Source organism: Tetrao urogallus (genome assembly GCF_951394365.1).
Source record: "Tetrao urogallus genome assembly, chromosome: 1".
Classification (NCBI taxonomy): Eukaryota; Metazoa; Chordata; class Aves; order Galliformes; family Phasianidae; genus Tetrao; species Tetrao urogallus.
The window spans coordinates 8,631,231-8,654,534 of NC_136813.1; the positions used below are offsets into that span (position 1 = coordinate 8,631,231).

Genomic DNA, 23,304 nt, shown 5'->3' on the forward strand with positions numbered 1-23,304 from the left:
ATGGGAGAACAGTGGACATTTAATTTTGTTTCATTCTAAGCCACCTCATTTTACATTTTCTAATTTTAAAATTACATGAGCACCTGCAGGATCTCATTTCTCATTTATTGCAGAACAGTGTTTGATCACAAGTCATCTCCACATCCTTCCACACACAGAAATCCAAGCACATCATGGGAACTTAGTCAGATTAACTGGCAGCAGCATCCACAAGCACGAATGATTTCATTCATAAAACTAATCAGGAATAAAATGCTATTTATCTCATTTGTCACCATGTTACTCTGGTGTTATGCAGTTGGATTGCAACTGTTTTCAGAAGTGAATCACAAAGTACATAGACCATTTCAAAATCTAACAGACCAAAACACTATAGAACTGGTTAACTTCCAAGGAAGAACACTATCTGACTTGCAGTACTATGAGACAATTACCTTATTTTAATTATCTCAAGTACATGCAAAAAGTTAAAAAGAACAAGCAATCCTTGTGCTATAGAATTTGTAGAAAAGAGTACAGAAAAGTGAAAGAAATGGAAAGTTAAAGCACTGTTCAATTGTCTTTGTGGAAGATGCATATGATAGCACAAATGGTTTCCTGGAAGTGCCCGTAGAGTGACCAGCTCAGATGAACACATTTGTAGCAAAATCCCATCCCAGCAGTTAGTTAGCAAGAGTTAACAAAATACAAATCCAAAGGACTTTATTGGAAGGCTTCTGTGTAGCATTGACTGCTTGTTATTATGAATACACGCTCAGTGGTAAAATGGGTTACCCCTGCAGCTAGCAGAATCATAGAATGGTTTGAGTTGGAAGGGACCATTAAAGGCCATCTAGTCCAACTCCCCTGCAATGAACCGGGATACCTACAGCTGGATCAGGTGCTCAGAGCCCCATCCAGCCTCACCCTGGATGTTTCCAGTGATGGGACATCCACCACCTCTCTGAGGCAAAAGGAATATACAAGAAAACAGTAGTAATGATAAGGAGAAGCTCTTGTAAAGTCTGTTATGATAGGCCTTAGACTTGGCAATGCAGTTCCCAAGCCTCCTGAGGCTACTTGCTCATATAGCTCCGCTCATCTTTTCTGAAAAGAAATGAGCAAATCTGGATGAAGACAAAGATCCTGCACAAAGCATAAAAACACAAGAGGAAATAAAGGAAAACAGAAGGCTTGCCTGTCCGCACTATCATCATATTCATTTACCAATTCCACTTATAGTAGTATTCTCAGCAAACAAGAGACTACACAAAGCCAAACCACAACCAACCACATCCCAGAAATGCTATTAGGACTTGAAGCCACATGGTTAAAAGAGAGAACAAATGGAATCTGATTATTTCAATTAATTAATGCCAAACAATTCAAAGAAAAGAGTCATACGAATGTTATATAAATGTTTGCTCTGAACTACTATGCTGTAATTTAAGGTCACATTTGTAGCAAGACCAATACACCTTTTATCATGTACCAAAAAAAACAACCATTACAGTCAATCTCTTGATATTTTTCCACCCTTTTCTGTGCAGCACATTTTAATGCAATACAAGATTTAATACAGATTGTTTTTTTCCCCACCAGATCTCTGAATGCCTGAAAAGGTTTTAATATTATTTTCCATTATTAAAACATCTGGTCTGGAAAAGCAATAATTAGTGGTTATGGCTGACTGAAAGACTTGGCATGGCTTGTAATACCTGAAATGTCGGATCATACAGACCTCTGGGAAGTGCGACTGAAACTTGGGTTCCTTGGAACAAATTCTCATAAAGTTACTTTGTACAAGGGGTTCTGGAAATGTTAAGTCCTCTGGGAAAGGCTCAGTAGTATAGTCAGGAAACAGCTCTTCAAAAGGCTTCGGCACTGTCATATTCCCTAGCAGCGTTTTGTTAGGATTAAAGCAACCAGGTGGGTGTTCCTCTAAGTTGGTCTGGTACTTGAGCACTCCCCTACAGGAAAAGAAAAATAACAAAAGATGCTGAAGTAACAGTTCAAACCAAGCAACTTCTCTTAATTTGGAGAGGATTTTAGAAAGCTGTCACAATGCTCATCTTCTATATTTGAGAAGTCACGGCTGTCAGGTGATCACTCCCATTTTTAAGACAGAAAGAAAGGAAGACCCGGGATCCTCATGCCTGTGACTGGGAAGATCATGGAGAAGACCCTCCTGTAAGCTATGTTAAAGCACATGTGAGACAAGCAAATGATCTGAGACAACCAGCATGACTGCATCACGGTCAGATCATGCCTGACCAATCTGGTGGCCACCTATGATGGAGTGATGACATCACCTAAAAAGCAAGGGCAAGTGAAGTCGTCTGCCTGGACTTGTGCAAAATCTTTGATAGGGTGCTGCATCACATCCTTATCTCCGATTTGAAGACTGGACTATTTCGCAGATGAATAAATGGTTGGATGGCCGTAGCCAACAGATTCATGAAATCTGGTAACTAGTGGTATCCCTTAGCAGTCCATCTTGGGACTGGTGCTCAGAAGCCAGCACAGTGTGACTGAGTGCACCCTGAACAAGTTTACTGATGACACTAAGCTGAGTGCAACATTTTATACAGTGGAAGAATGGGATGCCATCCAGACACACCAGAATAGGCTCAGAGAATGTGCCCACAAGTACCAAATGAGGTTCAACAAGGCCAAGACCAAGTTGTTGCACTGGTAAGACCTAATTGTGGCTGTCCAGTACTTGAAGGGAGCTTATGAACAGGAGGGAGAGTGACATTTTACACAGTCTGATAGGGATAGGACAAGGAGGGGGTAGTTTTATTCTAAGAGAGGAGAGATTTAAGTTAGATGTCAGGCAGAAATTCTTCACTCACACGGTTGCGAGGCACTGAACAGGTTGCTCAGGAATTGTGGATGCCCCACCACTGGAAGCTTTTAAGGCCGGGACAGATGGGGTCCTGTACAGTTTAATGTCAGGGGTGGAAACCCTGCCTAAAGCAGTGGAGCTGGAACCAGATGTTCTTTAAGGTCCTTTCCAATCAAAGCCATTTTACGATTCAGTGATTTTATACCACTTGCTTTTGGTGAGATTGAACCTTTTTAACTATAGAGCCTTCTGTCACTAGAGGCAAGGATTAACTTCTCTATCTCACTTGGCACTTCTACACTGAACAGCCTCAAGTTTAATACGTCTTGAAAAGTAGAGATGCTGGGGGAGCCTTGAAGAAAAATTAAATAAGGACATTTGCAGTTCCTTCCCATCTAGGTTGTTTTCAGTCATTCTTCCCACAGTCAGAAAGTTTTGTTTTTAAGGCAAACTGCAGCAGAAATGTCTTAAATTGCCAAAACATAAACTGCAGTAATGTTCCCACTACGTGATGTGTATCAAGTTTACATGCAAAGGCATCATTTGTGAACATGACTGCTTCTTTGAATATCAAATTGTCAAAAGGTAAAAAGAAAAAAAATAGAAAGGATCTATCATGCAGAACTATCTTATCTTGAAAATTATTTTTAGGCTCCTTGCTCTTTTCAATCTGAAATTAAACATGTAGTATAATCAAGTGAGAATTTTGCAGCTTCAGCTAGAAACCATAAAGAAAGAAATGGAAATCTAAGACACTCTAGGATATCTCAATACACTCATGAATCACTGAAAGAGGGGAAGAAATGATAATAATAGTAATAAAACTCCCCAGGAGTATTCCTTGCTTCCAATCCAAATTTGATGACAGTAAAAGATGGATAGGATGGTGCCTAGAGAGAAATTGGCACAAGGTCTGACAAGTGCTTGAGCATGTTCAGAAGGCTTAAGTACACAATAAGAACACACGCACAGCAGCAGCAAAAGTGACAGAATCTAATTCACAAGGACAGAGAGAAGTAGGAGACATTTGCAACATTCCTAACTGAAATGGCCTCTGACCAGCTACTGGCATCCTTCTCTATCAACAGCTGGTAACATGCTTCCCACTTGTTCTTGTGAATGATGTACAGGTTGGAAGTTAAACTTACTCACCCTAAATCTCATGTCTGACCCTTGGAGAATCACCTGACAATTTCTGTTTGTCTACACCCATGTTTCAGGCTGTATCTGTTGCCCAATCATCCCTATCATTTGTGTCTGCATTCGTTGCTGCTCACTGCATACTTGCAAAGTGACAGAGACCCTAAGCATTAAGTGAATTCCCTGCTCCATAAACATTATGGTGCCTGATAGATTTAGCTGGAAATCACAGCCCATACAGCATTTTTCCAACCAACCTCATATGTATGCTTGCCAGCTGCTCACACAGCTTCTCTGGCCTCTGGACATCCCAAAAAGGGATTCGAAGTTTTTCCTATGACACAAATAGCTGAACTGCAAACATGAGCATTTCCTCCAGTAATCTCTAAATTGTTCAAACTATTACAAACATGCTATCTGAGTGGCAAACTGGGATAACAAAGCTGCCTCCATTGGCAGCTGCAATGACTTCCATTTCTGAAGATGCCAGGGAAATACAAGTGTTCTCACATGTGCAAGGTCATTTCCCAGAAATGATGAGTTTTCCATAAGGAGTCTACAATATACTCTTGTGTATTTATTTAGTACAACATTTGCGCCCATGAAATCTCGCTGTGGATATCGATAAGTGGGAGATACACATCTTTAGCAAAAGGATGAGCCACATGGAAGTGGCTGACATGCTGAGCATTTAGACTATCTGCCCCAATTTTTCACCCTAAAAACAGAGGTAACATTTACTTCTGGCTTTTACGATATGCTAGATGCCAAAAATCATTGAGAGGTTTTATAGGTAATTACACTGCTCCTATTCTCGCAACTGTTTTCTGCTGCTGAGCTCAAGGTCAGCTGCTTGAGGGCTCCTCTCTCTGCTAAAGACTGATGTCTGGAATTTTCACCCTTCCAGAGATAAACCCTTGGATAATTCTAGCAACAGCACAAAGGCCTTATTCTAGCTTCTACTGAGTTAACTGTTAATAACAAATTAGGATCAACTGAGTTTTTGGTTCAAAATGCTTTGTAGATTTTGTACCTCCTGGAATTAATTGGTAATAGAAACATCACGCTTTCATTTTACATAAAATACTTTTTGTTGCTGCTACTAAAGGTTTAAAATATAGATAAGTTAGTGTAGATATGCAGCAAGCCCTAAGCCGCTAAAATATCTGAAAGTCATGTTGCAAGAAATACAAGATGAAGGAAAGTCTTTAAGGATAATTTCCCCCAAATATTCTTCTCTTCTTTTTGGTAAAGATAAAAGAACAAACCAGTAATATATGACAAATGAATCATATCACTTCATATATTGCTGAGAAGTGTCTGGCTACCCTGAAAATGAGGATACAATAAGAACATACTCATAATGGTTTGAAACAAGGCAACAATCTAAGAATACTGTAGGAATACTCATAGAACAGATTTCAAAATAGGTAAATCCTCACCCAGTCTGCCTACGCCGTCCACTCATAGGAGTGTCTTGCTCTGTAGGCTAGCTGACTATGCATCCCTTAGATGTGCCATGTAGGAGTCAGTTGGGCACATAAGAATGACAGTCAAATTTTTCTTTATTCTCAGAATAGATCTTCCAATCAGTATAACAAATGGAGCCCAGAAATCAATCCAGATCACTTGCATGTACATGTTTGTAGCAGATTAGCTTAAGCTTTCTCCAGGCTCCATTGGCTGTATTTCTTAGAACTAATTTGATTACAATGGGAGGTAAACACTCAGAAAACATGCAGAGATCTAAATTTTGGCATCTTCAACTTTAACTGACTCCCACTCTCCATGACTCAACTTTCTCTCACTTTCATCTGATTCTCAGTTCTTTCAGATACATTCTGAAAGATCTCCCAATTCATCACTAAAGAGCCTCTGTAGGAGGAGATGCCTCTTCAGTGCTTGGATTCCTGCAGTCTTGGTTTGCAGACTTGTCCAACTAGTCTCCCTCTTTCAGGAAGTGGCTGAGAGGACAATGGGCAAAGGATAAGGCAGAGATGATTTAAACTGGACATGAGAAATACTTATAAGGTAATCACTAAAACTGACAGCCTAAAGAGGTAAGAAAATCTCAGTCATCAGAGGTTCTCAAGAAGAAAACACCTGTCAGGAATAATGTAGCAAAAGTTCTACCTGCCCCAGGAAGGTGAGAGCAGATTAGATTCACCTTTGCCAGACCCATGCCACAGAAAAAAGAAAAATAAAAGACAGAAAACCCACAGAAAACCAGAATTATATCCACGAGTTTCAATGTTTTCAACTCATTATTTCAATTCAGCAGATCTCAAGCTGCGTTTATTTTGTTCAACAACATATTCCTACTGTGATCTGGCTAGGCCTAATTACCTTTTACTGTTTAAACAGCAGTGCTCAGAGCTGTGCAGACATTCCAGTGTTCCACGTTTCAATAGGTATTTGATGACACACAGAAATTAACCTTGTTCAAATATACCTTCTCTTTCCTATATCAAACTCTGCACTTACATTCACAGAGGAAAGTTTGTTCATGTTAGCGGACCACATTTCCACACAGCATAGTTTGTGAAAGCTGCTTTACCCTTCAGTAGATCTGGGTTTTTTGGACCTCACCAGAAGAAACCATCTTGATGACGTATCAGCATCTCATGTTTGTGAAAACAGTAAGAAAGTTTTTTATTAAAGCAGTGAGCAATAGAGAGGCCATTCCTTCTCTCTTCTTAGGGTTGAAAATGGAAGACTGAGACTAAAAAGAAAAGGATGAGCAACTTCTTAGCTGCCTCTCAGCAAACAGGTGATAGGGCACATAAAGAAAAAATGTTATCTTGATTTCCCTGTAGAAAATGGTAAAATGGACAATAGATGAATTTCAAAGTGAAGAAATTTGTGCTAGCTGATTCTCCAATTACAGTCTGAACTTTACTTTAAAAAAAAAAAAACTTTTTGAAGAACTGAAGATGACAGTATCTTGTCAAGAAGTTGGCCTATGTTGCACGAGACATCTCAGGAAAAACAAGTTAAGAGAACAGCTCCTGTGCTTCAGGAAAAGGGACAGTAGTTTTCATTTACTTACCCGGAAACATGCAGCATCAGCAGTATATAGAAGACAAAGAAAAGGTTGTGGGTATACCAGAAGATGTCATAGTTTGAAACCCTGAAAAGAATAAACCATGGTTCAATGCTATTTCACTCAGACAGAATCATTGCTGGTTAAAAGCAGATCTGTACCCACAGGACACTGTTATTCAGCATGTAGTCATGTAGAATAGTGAAAGTCCAGTGTGTATTCCTACAGAAATACAATCTTGGTAAATAAGCTAAATATTGAGGAGAAAAGGTGACTGGCACACAATTAAATAGCAAAAGAGAATGAAGTGGACATTCAGAGCAGTTGAAGACTTGTTTCTAAATTAGGAGACTTCCCTAGTTTCATTGATCTTAAATTGCTACAACACTTCTTCAGCCTTCTGCAGCCACAGGACTGCAGTGTTCAAAGTACCATGACTGCATCCTAAAAGGTAGACAGCAGAAGATAGGCTAGTGGGAAAGGTACAAGAAATGTTTGTGGGTGTGGAGGGAAAGGAGACGCAACAGAAAAAGGGACTACAGCAAGAAGGCAAGAAGAGGACAGCCAGGAGAACTTTGGAGATAGGGGAAACGCATATGGTTGGACTCTAGGACTGATGGCCTTGAGACATACAAGAACATCACCACTATGAAGACGAGGGCATGTAAAGAGGAAAGTGGATCATCAGTAATTTGTTAGGAAATTTAAACAGAACCAATTCCAATGAAAATGTCCATTTGGAACTGAGGTTAGGAATTCGCTTTCTCCTGAGTAAAATATTCATCAAAACAAAACAACAACAATCCAACCAAATGATTAAGAAAATCCTTCACAGCATACAAACATCTCTCACATTCACAGCATGGTAGAAAAGTCCGTTCCAAAACAAAAAAGCTAGCTGATGAATAAGCCAAAATAAGTATTAAATAAAAAGCAACCCAAACTCTTGAGAATATCATTTAAAAAGCAATTCTTCTGAGATAGCTACATTTTTCCAGATTATTTTCCCCTCCTACAGTCTTTTAAATAAACAGTAAGCTAGTACACTTCCCCGTTTGCCTGTAAATACAGGGTTTGTTTCATTTCTCAAGACAGAAAAAAATCTATTCTGACAATCTATTTGAGGGCAACCTGGAAGAAAACCCAAGCAAGGGCAGTTCTTAAGAACCTAGCAACAACAAAAAGCTTCTGAAAACCTTTCATCATCCCACCATCCTTCCCACATTCAGCATCACACTAACACTAACACCTTTCCATCCTTGAGGCAGCTCAAACCATTTCTAACTACCCACAGCCTAGTAGGCATTTCCACACAGTCACTCGTCAGAATCTGTAAGGAGCTGTGGGAGCAAACATCAGTAAGATAAAAGTAAAGAGCGTTGATGTGTGGAGTGGAAGTACATTACAAGGAAGAAAGAATACCTCTGCTTAGCCCTAAACGCAAAACAGGTCTTGGGGCTCTTGCTTAATTTGGCATCTTGCTGAAATACCAGAAGCTACACACTGAACTTATTTTTATTGGATCCTGAGCACTTTTTTTTTTTCCCAGAATGGACCAAGTTTTCAACATTTCAGCAATGGAAAGTCAATTCCAATTTCTTACAAGTTGATTTCAACAGCTAATATTATCACTGATAAGAATGTACATCATTGATCTGAACATGCCTACGCATAACCTTCCAGTCACTTGAACATTTCACCCTCCTCACAGCTTTCTTTGCAGATGCCTCTATTATAAAAGCTGGTTCCTCAGAAGAAATGTCAACTCTTCTTAAACACTATCAAGTCCTCTCAGCCTCACCTCCCTGAACAAAAGACATCAAGACCCTTGAGTCTTCTACTGTGAGGTGCATTTTAATGGTTGCATTTTCTTGCTTGTATTCTTTTTAAGCTGTGCCCTACACGTGCACACAGTACTCTAACACACTCAGTAACTTTCATACTGTCATACGCATACAGTTCTTCAGAGCATTGTTTTCTTTACCTTCCTCTTAGAGTTAAAATAGATAGTAATCAAAAGAAGTAATGTTATTTCTCAGCAACCCAAATTCATGGAAATTGGAGATCAAGTTGTTTGTATAATTTTATTTTTTAAAATTTTTAATTTTTTTTTTTTTTTTACTTTAGAATGTAGCAGGTGAATATCAGCAAGAGGGAACTTATTGAGAAATGTAAGATTGTGACACTTTTAAAGGGATACAGTAAACAGCATAGCTTTGGAAAAAAGTTTTTAACCCTGTTACAGATAGCTTTGAAAGGGAAGATATATGTAGTAGTTTAGTAGATGAAACTGAATACTGGAGCATTTTACTATAAAAAGAGATGTCATTTGAGCCATTTTAAACATACAATTTCCAACACTGCTAGTAACGGTGTTTAATGGAAATGATCTTGAACAACATTAATTTGAAAGTTAGCTAAAATGTCAACATTTATCCACATGATTAATTGCAGCTTCTAGCAACTTTATATGCCTTCCAATAAACAATTACTGAACCAAAACATGGTGATGTAATTCTCAGGTACGACATGGTAAAAAATTTTTGAACAGAATTCACTTGCCACTTTCAAACCATTAAGAGCTAATTCAATTCTCTCAGTACTTACACAGTTCCCTAAACAGGTAAAGACATGAAAATGGTATGAAAATCAAGAACAGAAAAAAAATAAGGAAGAACATATGAAGGAAGACTCCAATGATTAAGGAGTTCAGTGTGCAAGAGTGTGTTAGGGCTGAAATACAAGACAGTATGATCTGATACAACTTTAATCAAGAAAAAAAATCTGTTTCCGATAATTAATTTTCCTAAAAACTGTAGCATGAGTTTAGCCATCGTCAGGCACCTGAGAATCCACATGGAAAGAAATAGAGAAGAGAGAGAGAGATGCACACAGAAGCTCGTTTCCTTAGCAAAACAGACCACAAAGACAAGCTTGAGCCATATGCCTGAGAGAGAAGCCAGAACAAATCTTTAAATAAGAATTACTGATTAAGTAATAGAAGATGCTGATGTGCTCAGAGCTTTGATTCTGTTGGCTAGATGGCACAAAAACACATTTGCAGTTAGAGTAATCGAAGAAGGAAATAGCAAATATGTAACTCAGAAATCTGGAAACCATTGTTGCATGAACCTTAATATTATTGTTTCCAAAGACATGCATGCAGTTGCAAACATTTCCTCAAGTTTCCCAAACCTCAGTAGAAGTTGGGGGCTTGTTTCCTGTTTTCTAGTTTCTAATGGCCTCGGAGAAAACAGGACTGTTCTGGCTCACTGCTGCAGCGTGAAGTAATTGTTTCACTTTTCCATCCTCCCTGAACTGGCTCTCTTTTGCAAGAAGAGCAGCCTGCGTGGACTATGTAACACGCCACTGTGTCTGCCATTTTGTGTAGCAGTTTTATCCTGTACTTCTGTACCTTCCAGTTCCTCACAAGGATCTCAGTGTGGAAGGCTGAGGAGGCTAGGAGGAATATAGAAGTATTTGCTGAACTGCTCTCCTGACTGAGCACCCAGTAACACTGCTTCTAAGAAAATACATTATTTCAACATGGTTCAACACCACACATCAAGCTCACAGCAGCTGAGCATCTCCTATGTTTGAAGACACGGAATTAAAATACCCTGCAGTGTTTGCAGAACTGGGATGATGTATTCACAGCCAATCTTTTAATTCACCAAAGACTGTATCAATAGCAGAACACATGCCTATAAAAGGCTACTATGTTGGGTTAGATCCTTGAAGGTACTGCTCACCTGATGAACAATACATATTCAATAATGTTGGTGCAGAATATGAACTCACCAGGGGACCAAACCTCCAGGAGGAATCCCAACAGTTATTCTGAGTCAGTAATGCACTGCACCTTTTAAAGTATCATCTACATTAAGAAGAACATATTTGATAACCAGAAGTCTAGTTGAAGAACTTAAAAACAAAAACAAAACAAAACTGCATTCTACTTTGGTAGCACAGTTCTGTTTTTGTTTCCTTTGCTTTGGCTGGTTGTTTAAAAAAATTGGTTTTTTTTACAATTAATTGGTGAAAATAATTAAGATGAAGATGTCACTATTTTCCAATGGAGGCTATTTATGCATTGTTTTAGTTTTCTGCTTCCTCAGACAAATAGGATAAAAGAATTATAGAAATTTGTAAAGTTCTAGACTTTTAACTGCGTGTGTTCTTCAGAAAAAAAAAGTTTATTCTGAAGAAAATTTAATCAGTTTTGTAATTAAAAATTCTCTGCACTAATTTGCTTGCAAGTTACATTAAAAAAAAAAAAAAAGGCAAGAAAGCTGGTATTTTTAACATTCATTAAAATATTTCTCATCTCATATTGCACTTGCCCTTCATTCCCTCCACTCTGTGTAAGAATATGATTATTTAAAAAGCATTCTTCAGCATAATGATCAGATTATGTCTTACCTGATGGCGTATGTAGATGCTGTACACATTAGGAATAGCACTAAAACCATAATGACTCCAGTCAGACCTGGAACTAAAACAAACATTATATAACTTGTATTTGAATTTTGGGGAGGTATACTTATCTACCAGACTGATAAGTAAGAATTAATCCTGTATCTTTATTTGTAAGACTGACTATCCAAGTTTTGGCATTTCTTTTTTATTCCAAACTCCAAACTCTGTTGAACACTACAATTATAAACTTGATCAGGGACAAAATTTCAAACAAATCAATTTCAGTGCAAGCTGTCACTGCAATTGTTTGCCAACCCATTTCATCCTGGAATGAGAAAGAGTCTGAAATTATTCTCTGTGGCATTGTAATATGCTTGAAATTGTTGCCTGTAGAGCAAGGTCTGTGAGAGTGATCTACAGCCAAAACTGAAGAAGGTTAAAAAAATTAAGGATTGGACTCATCTGCTCAAATACGAACTCCAGTGTCAGAACTAGTCTATCCTGGGCTCCATTTTCAGACAAAGGAGAGAATTAAGTTTTTCTAGGATATGATTCATCTCATCCTAAAGTAGAACCCTGCTCAAAAAGTACAGTATATCATCTGCCTAAAGACAGATTGGACAAATTCCAACCGGAGTTACACTTTGGTGATGAGCACTTTATCATAAAAATTGCTCTCCAAGGAACTAAGTGTCTGAATTGAGAACTAGGAACCTAGAAGCCATGAGGCATTACGTCAAAACATTTCACTTCCTGAAGAATGTAAACTCTTAGAAGTTTTTAAGCACAGTTCCTGGTCTAAAAACCACGTGTTTAGATTTAAGCAAAGTCAGCTAGGCCAATCACTGAGCACAATGGTATGTAACTATCTTTTTAGCATCAGAATATAAGCGTCTCAAACTGATTTCATGGAAGTACAACAATAAAACCAGATTTGAGGAGGTTCAGGATCTTTTCAAATGATCACGTCCTATATTTAAGAACAGGCTAGCCTTTTTAGTTTTAAATAATTAATTGCAATTTTAGACTTTCTAGTGATAAAGAGACAATTTTCAATCTCATCCTTTCATAACCACGCATCATTCACTTGCTGAGAAGTCTTATAACCAAAATCTGATGCATTTCAAATCAAACCTCAGCTTTTACAAGCTGTAAGTAAAATCCTCGGCCTACGATCAGTGTAAGTTTTTGCATAGACCTCATAATTTTATCCTTCCATGGAAAGGTTACAATTAAAAACAGTTGCATTAGAAAATGTGCGTTCTTCCTGCTGCCTCCTTCCTTATAGGTAGTCCTTTGTGGAATATGGAGCTGGACATGACAATCCTGGTGGTTCCCTTCCAATTCAGTATATTTTATGGTTCACTTCTTTCTTAATCTAGTGGGATTCGCAGCTTGCAATCAATCTCCCCTCTGACACAAACATTTCCAATTCATTTGTAGTAACATCAATTTCAACTATCTCACTTTTTTACTTCCACTAAACTCATCTAAACCTTGCTTAAGGTTTCTGGAAAGCACTTTTCCCAGAGTCACTAATAAATGGCAAACTTATTAAGACTGGCACATTTACAAGCCTATTCAGTAACCCAAATTCACTGCTGTTCAGAGTGATTCCTTTCAGTCTTGCTTTAAATGCTACCAAGTCAGTAGTTTTGCATTTGTTAAAATTAAGAGTGAAAGATATAACATCAGGAAAGACCTTTATGCACTAGCAAAGCACTACAGCTCAGGCTTTTACCTAACCCGTCCATAATTAAAATGTTGCTCTCTTTCAAATTCCTGCCCCAAATACATCTTCATTTATTTACACTTCAAAAGTGCTGAAGCTTGATAGCTGAGTAGTGGGCTTAAATTTCTCTGAAGTCCAAAAAACTTTTTAATAAACCTGCTGAAGCAAGAAGACTGCTTTTTTGTTTTGTTTCTGTTTTCTAGAAATTGAATCATTTAGGAATTTGGTTTTAACATCACGCAGAATCTCTGTTTGAAACTAATGATATTCTACTGACTCATCTGGACAACAGCTTTGAAGATGTTGCTCATCCTACTACAGAGGCTTATGTAACTCCTCCCTCATTACTGCTGGGTAAGCAAACCCTGGGTATATTAACACAAACAACATAGCTTTGCTGAAATACAACAAATGCAGCATGCAAACAGATAATCAAATTGTTTTGTCTGGAGATTGATGAAGAAAACCAGCAAACTTTCTCTTTCTACTTTGCAACAGACTTACCAGTAGTAAAAAGCAGTTTCCTTGGGTCCTAAAAAACAATTAGGGGGAAAAAAGGTCAGTAAATAATTTTATATCCATGTGAATAATGTGAGGAAAAAAAGAAGCTCATATGTAGCTCATACAGCTCACACACAGTAGAAAGCATAAGTAGTCTCTAATTCTGGATGAAGGAATGGGTTTGACAACAGTTTATTGACTGCTTATTGCAGTGTTGCAGTGTTGACTGCAGTTCAACGTAAACTAAAACTTCTGTCCTTGCATTTCCTGAGCAAAGACAAAATACAATGTTATGAAAAGCTGGGACCCAGGTAATTTTGCAGATAATTATTTCTTGAAAGCTTAACTTTACTCAGTTACATCATACTTTTGGAAGGACAGAGGAACAGCAGAGTGAGAGATTTGGAAGTTAAATGAAAGAGCACTTTACTGCCAACTACATCACCAAGTGATATGCAGTGGGTCCCACTGAAGCAAGACTGACCTCTAAGGAGGTGACAATAGAAGGCCAGATGCTCCTGTGTCCTTCACAAGCAAAAAGGTGGAGGCAGAGAAGTTCGTTGGGAGGGGATGAGGGATTTGTCATCCTCACAGAAAACTGTCCCACTCCCCAGATCTTAAGTCTCATGAAATTTGTCTTCACTGCAGACTTTTTTAACAAGCAAACTTGTAGCAAAAGGCAGTGAAGGGAAATGAGCACTTTTCATACAAATCAGGAAAAACTAAGCATCATCTGCATCCAAACATGCACACTCTTCCAACCACAAACACAGGATGCTGGTAGCATCCAGACTGCTCATCAGAACTAATGGAACACATTTAAGAGGAATTCAAGAAGAAATGCTCGAGAGCTATTAAAGTACCTAAAATTAAAGTACCTAAAATAATAAAAAACCTAAAATCCAGGAGCCTTTCATCCCAGAGTTACTAAAAACTTGTTTCATCTCCATTTTCTATTGCAAAATTCCTAAGTCTGTTTAGCACAGGCTGCCATCCATACCCTGGCGTGTTCTCCCCTGAGGCAAGCTCTTGACAACCTTCCTGATGAGACTATATCTACCAGACCACTCCTAGCACACACAGACTCCTGAGTTCAATCAGCACAACAGTTGGTGTTGGTATGTCTGCCTCCCATAGCATAGCTCAGGAATTAGGTCATCCACCCAGGGAGCAAAAGACCTTGGTTGTTGGTCCTTACGAGCCTAGGCTGACTCGAGTTTTCCTTTTTCAGGAAAGGATGCAGCTGGGATGGGATCATTTTAAATCCTTCCCAATGAATTTGGTAGAAAATAAATGAAGACTTGAGACTAGAATGAATGTAAACAAGATCATAGCCCAGGGAAGAAAAAGTTCTGGATTTCAATCTTAATCCTGAAATCTGCACATTTCCAGTGCCAAACGCAGAAGGGGACTAGGACTCTGATATGCCTTCAAAAGATCTGCATCACGGGCAGACTTCTGTAAGTAGAAATTAGCTTCCAGCCCAGTTGATGCAGACAAGTAATTCCACACTTAGCACAGTTCCCACTGCAGTTTAGAAGTGCAGATCAGTCTCGAGTCTCAGCTGTTCTCACTGTCCCAGTACACGTTGGCACTACAATCTCAACACTGGAAATGCAGAATGTAGCTCCCTCAAAACAGCAGCAGAAGCCTTCCAGCTCACTCCTCACAAGAAATAGAGAGAAGTAGGAAAGAGCAGAATGAAGAGCAAGATTAAAGGACTTGGTGGCAGCATTATCCACCTCCTAGTGAAGTAAGTGTGAATACTGCTGGCTTAACAAGATTGTCAAAACATGTTTTGTACAGAGATGAATAAAACCCACAGCAATCCATACAACAGTTTTTTCAGTGCAAAAAGCAGCAGTGATCTATATAGTGTAGCTCACAGGATGGACTGTACAAAGCAATTGCATACAGCAACACTCAAATATTTAAATTATGCATTTAAATTCAAATTATAAAAGGATAGCTGGCTCACCTCACCACGATAATTTGCTGCATTTATTGCCAGAAAATCTTCATTGTAATTCTCAGAGAAGTTAAGAGCATTCACCAGATGAGCAGCAACATGCAAGACTAAAACAAATAAAAAAGCCACAAATGAAAACTGAGATCAACGAGAGGTGTATTTTGCTCTGAACAAAACAGAAGTGGCTCCACAGATGCCAAGTAACAATCCCATCAACTATGAAGGATGCATCAGGGATTACAGAAGATAATAGATATTCCTAGCAGACAGTTGTATGTATTTTTGACTTTTTCACACTATAGCAATAATTTCTCACTGAAATGCTTCAGCTGAGAAATAACACTGCAAGATGCCCACCAAGGAATGTTTCTTCTTCACTGAATGGGGAATCGGTCTCCACTGCAGAACACTCTGCAGTACCTTGCCTCTTCATGTAAATTTCTGAACCACCATCTAGGATCACTTACAATGGCAGATTCTGACCTGATCTCATTTCCTTCCAAATTTTAAGGAAATTTGGAATTCCTGCAATTTTAAGGAAAGCTTTAGATCTAGATCATAACTTCATGTGTTTAAACAAAAAATAAAACCCACAGACAGCTGAAAAAGCATTCACAATTTAAGGCAGGAAAGCACAGAGCACGACTACCCCCAAATGCACTGTACAAGAAAAACCACAAAATACTGCCTTGTTCAACATATTCTCAAAGAAGGTACTGCTCACAACAGTAAGATCTCACCTGAAAAGATGCATATTGTAACACCACATGTCACATGAAAAGTTTTACTTTTGTCTATCAGCCTTCTGGTCTTCCTGCTGGCAACCTAATAAAAGAAGAATTCAAGCAATCTCTCTTCTAAAACAAAGCAAGAAAAAAAAATACTAACAGCAATTGAAGGGATTTAACAGTAACTTCAGCTTTTACTATGTTAAATAATCTTGTAAGCATAGCACCTAATCTAAAAACTACAGGTTTATGAGAATAAAACAACTTTGAGGTGTTGATTAAGAACTTTCAGTTTCATCAGTTACAAAGATGCTACAAAAATGTTAAGTGCATATAAAGTAACATCTCTTCTGCCTTTAAAATTCCTAATTCTAACATCAATTGCTGTACTGTCACTGACTCCTCAAGTGAGCATCTACAGGCATCCAGTCTTGTAAGTACTGATGAATAGGACTGGTGGGTTCAATTTTCAGCCATCTAGAAAACACTCACTTTCCCCAAAATCATTACTTATAATTCTCTCATAGTAACCTGTGAATCACAAACAAGCTCAGTTACTGAATACATGCATAGAAAAGAAGCCCTCTTAGCTTTGCCAGAAGTTTTTTTCCTCCCATGATAACTAATATAACAGTTTGGGTATTTTTATCTCCAGTGGCACTTTTCAAGTCATACAGAGTTGAATTTTTTTGCTCTTGAACTCTACCACACTCCTACTACAGCAGTAGCGGGGACACAGATTCTTTTACATTAGAGTTGGGAAAGGAGCAGAACTCATCTGGTCAAAATTCCTCAGCAAGCTCACATCCTACCAGGAAGAATTAAAGAAACTTTCATCGCAACAAGTCCAATCAAACCAGACAATGCCAGCCAAGGCATTACTGTCAATGAGGTCATGAATTGAGGTTAAATTTCACAGAATCATAAAATCATTTGAACTGGACTAGACGACCTTTAATTGCCCTGTCCAACTTCCCCGCAATGAGCAGAGACACCTACAGCTAAGTCAGGCTGCTGAGAATCTGGTCCAGCCAGAACATCTGTGCTACTGCACCATGCTGGCATATAATGTAGAATAAACAGTGATAAAACATTTAGTTCTTATTACGTTTAGACAATATAAACCAGGGCACTTTACTTCTTAACTGGTGAGTTACGAGGACAGTACTCACTTTCTGAGATCCCCTGAGGAAGGCCAAGAGAATGCGGCACATTGGGAGCAGGACCAGGCAGCAGTTGAGATTGAGGACAGACGCTGAAGCTCTGCTAACACACAATCCTAGCTGAACAAATACAGCAAGAGTTAGATAACAGGGAGGAAAGATGCTCTTAACATTTTAAACAGTACTAAACATCCTTTCTGTTTCTGCTTAAATAGCTCCCATGTTCTCTTGGCTTATCAGAACAGTGGAGTTCCATAACATTTTACACATACAACAGTGCACACAGCACATTACCCTGGTCTCTGAAAAGAAATAGCTCCCACCTTTCATCAAAAAATTACTCAAAATGAGTTTTGAATTAAAACCAGACTTCTGAAAGGGGCTAAGAGATTGGTTTAAACTGAATTGATGACATTTCAAGGACTGTCAGGGCATCCTCACTGAATTCCTCATCCATTCACACCATCCCATGCCACATTTAGACCCAAAGAAAGCAGGCTCTTTTAACTACTCAGTATATGGAAAATTAATGAAATCTAATTTCACTAATGCTTTTACCGGTATATTTGGAACCTACATAATTAGAACAAAAACACTTGTCAAATAAATGAACAAAGCACACATTAGTGTCATAACTGTATTTTTTCAGCTTATTTTAGTTTCTCATTCATTTATGAATTTTAAAGAAGTTAGCAATTTGCCATTGTTCTCCCAGCTATTAGGCTGAATTACCATTTACCAGCTTTTATAACAGGTGCTTTTAGAATGTCAACAGATTTCTAGAACAATATTTCTTACAGTGTTCTCTAAATCCAAGTTTTCCAATTCCTAAAGAAATTAATAAAAAACTGATGTAACTCTGTACGGTAACTAAAACGCTGCCTAGGTATGAACATACAAATATTATAACATACAAGTTACTAAAGATCTATCACTTTTCCAGAATGGAACTTCAGGATGAAAATTTTCTGTCCCAAAAATAAAGAAAAATTAATTAAGTCATGTCTTTCTTATCAAGCAAAATCGGAGAAAGAGGTTTTATTTGCTTGGAAATTTATTTTTCAATTTTTACAAAATGATCACACAAGCCTTTTCACTTCAGGTTATTAGGTGCTTTTTCAGAGACTTCTCTACTTGCTACAGAAATTGATAAAACATAACCTAGTGCAACAAAATAAAGCAACAGGAACACAGTGTGTCCAGTGCGACTGCAAACACAGCTGCAGAGCAGGAGCTCCTCCATGCCATGAAACACCAAAAGCACTATGCTTGAAAAGATTATTTTTGTGTACAAATGGCTGGTTATTACACACAAAGGGACAGGAGCTTTGTGCCTGCTCTCATGTTTAGTAACACCCATGTATGTACCTGTCTTCCAAAGTAGATCTGGACAACTGCCACAACTCCAGCCAACTGAAATTTCCACTTCAAAGTATGATTTAAGCAATGATGTATGCAACCATAATAAGCATTTCTTTGTCTCTGCCCACATTCGCTTTGTCTCTGCCAAACATTATGGTCTGAAGTGAATTTTAAACATCAATAAGTTTTTTCAGACTATTAGGGAAACCAGCAGTACCCTTGAAACCATTAGACTTAAGAAAAAGTAAAATGTCTCTACAATGTGCTACTTGCATTATACAAAACTGTATAATCATTAATCTTCCCTCTAAGCTAAAAATGTAATACATTCAAAGCACGGTCATTAAAAACATATATATGCAGTTTTATTACAGCTTGCTGATGTGTTACTGAATTCCAGGAATAAATGAGCACATTCTGAGAAACAATCATAGAATCAGAGAATGGCCTGGATTGGAAAGGACCCCAATGACCATCTAGTTTCAACCCCCTGCTATGTGCGGGGTCGCCAACTACCAGACCAGGCTGCCCAGAGCAGCAGAACTCAGGAATAAACTGAATTATTCCTGTATCTCTTAATGAAGACTCAAAAGAAAAAAAAAAAAAAAAAAAAAAAAAAAAAACCAACATGTTACAACTTTCTAATTGAATTACTTCAGTGTAATAACTTCTGCTGTATGATCTACATGATACATGATGAGTTTTTGAAGAATTTATGTTGTCTCAGTTTAGACATAAACTAGGCAAGATATCGAAGATATCGGTCATCCAGTGTGTATCAGCTATCCTTTATCAGGCACAAGTATTGTATTTGCAAAACCTCAACAGAACAGTCTAATTTGGAATATTCTGGAATATTTCTACAGGACATACCAATAAATAAATAAAATTACTTATTATACGAAATCAGGAAAATGACAATTTCACTGATGCGAAAGGACATCTGTGAGTAGAACAGCCTCAATGCAGCTCTTCTAGTCCTTCTTCAAACACAAGGAGACTACAGCATGAGCTGTGTCCAGAGAACTTCTTAAGCTAGGTTTGATGAGAAGAGTGAAATATTTTTTTCTCTGGAATCTAGCACAGCTTGTCCATCACTAAGTTTGCATTACGTGTCATTCAAATCCACTTTCTGAAGAAATAAAAATTGTTTCAAATTTTTGGAGCCAAGTTTTCATTTGACTGGTACAATAAAACCTGTCTTTTTTGAGAACAACTCACAATATGCTCCATATAAGAAGCATAGAACTGTTTACAGTGGAAGCAACTGTTAATTGCACTGAATGGAAACACGTACAGCTAGAATGCTAGACATGCACACAGACCAAGGATGGAGCAGCACAGGGAGAAGGAGCAGTACTCACCCCCCAGTGAAATGCAAACTTCAGTGCCATAGTACGGCTGTCAAAGATAACACCCTACTAATCTTGCTTTGTGTTTTTCTATGCCATTCCTTGACAAATAGCAAATACTAATTCCCAGAGTCATTCCTAGTGAGCAATCACCTTCCATTAAATCCAATTCCATGCTATCAGCATCCGTACAAAGGTTAAGAAAAAAGCAGGAAATGACTTTTCCAGAAACGCAGCACACTTCTAGGAAAGCGTGACTGAAATAGTTTCATGAACGGTTCATTTAAGGTTTTACTCTTAAGAAATAAAATTGGGCAACGTATGCCAAAAGAAGCTCGTGAGCAATTTGAAAACAAGAGTAAAGAAATACAGTTAGCAATTCTGAGAATCAGAACTCATGCAAGTCTGAGAACAACAGAGCACTGCATTTGCTCTTAACATATATCCAAAGGCTTAAAATATCCACACGAAACTAATTCTTTCCAAATGGTTTCCAAGTGGTCTCTTTCTTGACTTCCTTTGCATTGACTGGGTGGCATAATAACTAATTAACATAGTGCATTCCTGGATTGTAAGGCTGGATTGGAACATTCTACCACTGGAACAATGGGGGAAATACAGATTTTTTGCTCCCAGGCAACTTAATGCTTCTAGAAGGAAACACATAGCAATACTAACTAGTTCAGAAGTGAGAGAATTATAACTCTTCTTCCTAAGATTATCACTGCATTAAGGAACAAAAACTGTTACTTCATGTATATGCATCTGAAATTGCTACAGGATCAAAAACAGAGGAAAAACATTTCAAAAATCTCTGCTGGACACCCTCCTTCATTTGAGCATCTGACAACATCCTTCTGCATGTTCGGTATTACACATGCTTTTATCTTGTTTCATAGAGGGGAAAGGAGGCATAGAAAAGCTAAAGAATTAACCAAATTCACCAAGGAAACCTGCAGTATCTAGAGGAGGGAATTGGACTCCTTACTGACTTGAAGCTGAAATCCCAAAAACTAGGCCAGATATCTTCTCCACACAAGTATGAAGAAATCAGCGTTTTCCTACTACACAGCAGCAGAAAAAAGCTCCATAGATATATAGGGAGCACAGTTCTCCAGCTACCAGTGCCTGCTGTATGCTAACATAACATGCTAACTAGGACAGCAAAGCAAGGAATTAGCTCTCATCAGATGTTCTGAGTGTTGCTGATAGCAAGTGAGGTTCTCCATAGTGAGAGGAAATATTTCAGTATTTGATGGAGGGCTAAAATAATTTACTGTGTATCAAAGAATTCCCCAAAGTTTGTTAGCTGTAAGCAGAGATGAACATTAGCTGCAACTCCAGGTCTAAGATCCAATATTCAATACATGGTTGCAAAATACATTCTAGAGGAGAATTCGGGAAAACCAACAAATACTGCTGTCTCTCACTTTTTAAGCTCACCTTGTAGGAAAAATGGGAGAAAAACAGACACACCTCCATACCTAAATGTAGGATTTCTGATTCTCAGGCCTTCACCATTTACATGTAACTATCCTAAACAAGGGAAAAACACCACCTTTGACTCTCTCTCTGAAGGACTTCCTTTGAACTTCCTCAAATCCATGGGTCAGACCCTATGATCCTTGTGAAGCCTTTCCAACTGGGGATATTCTATGATTCTATGAGTCGCAACAACCTGAATGGGAAGATCCATAAGCAACATGATGTCCTACAGACAGATTCTGAAGACCACCTCCCCAAATAAGTACTGGAGCACATAAAAATATTTTCCTAGGCAGGAAAAATTGTGCTACACAGTGAGTCTTCATTTGACACAGCTTCCTTTTCTTCATAGAATACTTTTTTTTTTTTTTTTTTTTTTGGATAACAGAGCGTATATAATCTAAGATGAAGACAGATCTGAATTACACAGGATAGCAATTATAACCCCTAGACATGTCAAAGCTAGCTGGAAGGCTTCAAGGCAAGACTGTAAATGTCATCCTGTGGTACTGCAATCCTTTAAAATTATTCTAAAATTAAGCGATGTAATATATATATATTTTACAAGTGTGATTCAAATATATTACATATAAGACAAACCACTGCCGTTCTCCACATGAAGAAAGTATTTAGCAGAAGCTCAATTTTCAATGCCAACTCAAATTCAGCCTTCTGCATGCATTTATAAATCAAGATTTGGATCTGGTATAACAGAAAGGGAGAAACATCAGGAGTGGGCAATGGTAACGATGTTTTTAGTTCCTTTATGAGGTACGGTTTATCTTCTGTGCACTACCAAGAATCAATATTGCCACTTGAACCCCACCTATCAGGCAATCCTCGAAAGCTGTGTTTCTGTTTTTTTTTTCTCTTTGGGTTCTCATATCTAGGTCATGTTCTTTTTTTTTTTTTATATACAGTCCCTCTGTGGTAGATGTACTCCTCTCTCAGCTTAAGTCAGTCATGCAATCTAAAGAAAGCAATTAACTCAATCTGGAATTCAGTATTAGCTTCCAAGTTCTCTGACAACCTCCAGACAAAGGACACTCACAAGATTTCAGATCAAATGCTGCCCAGGAAGGTGGTGGAGTCACTGACCCTGGAGGTGTCTAAGGAACATTCAGACACTGTGTTGAGGGACACAGTTTAGTGAGAACTACTGGTGATGGGGGATGGTTGGACTGGATGATCTTGCAGACCTTTTCCAACCTTGGCAATTCAGTGATTCTAAGACTCTACAATCATGGTCAATTCAGAAGTAAGAGCAATGACATTAACACGATAACATGGTAAAAAATTCAGTACTCGTTTAAGAGGCACCTCTGCTAATACTGCTACTGAAAGCTTCACAACAGGGTGGAAGTTGCCCATGTTATTAATTTAAGTGTCCTCCACAGGACTAGTGCCACTTGATCTTAAAAAATAAACCACAAGAAAACACATGCATAAGAACTATACAGTACAAAACTCAAGATCTTCACTGCCTTGTAACTTACAACAGTGTTAGAAAGGATGCTGAACTCCAAGCTGTCCAGGAAGGACAAAGAGATGGAGGAAAAAATGTTTTAATAAACAACAAAAAC

General features: G+C 38.2%; 1 protein-coding gene across 1 annotated transcript in view; it reads right to left on the reverse strand.

Annotated features, from left to right (window-relative positions):
• NOX4 (NADPH oxidase 4) overlaps positions 1-23,304 on the reverse strand; it is a gene marked incomplete at both ends in the record, with an annotated part of 103,278 nt that overhangs the window by 73,829 nt on the left and 6,145 nt on the right. The window contains 7 exons of the mRNA XM_079549175.1: positions 1,721-1,949; positions 7,017-7,097; positions 11,433-11,505; positions 13,666-13,693; positions 15,641-15,738; positions 16,372-16,456; positions 17,532-17,642. Coding sequence (XP_079405301.1) covers positions 1,721-1,949; positions 7,017-7,097; positions 11,433-11,505; positions 13,666-13,693; positions 15,641-15,738; positions 16,372-16,456; positions 17,532-17,642 — 705 coding nt within the window. The remainder of the gene's footprint in view (positions 1-1,720; positions 1,950-7,016; positions 7,098-11,432; positions 11,506-13,665; positions 13,694-15,640; positions 15,739-16,371; positions 16,457-17,531; positions 17,643-23,304) is intronic.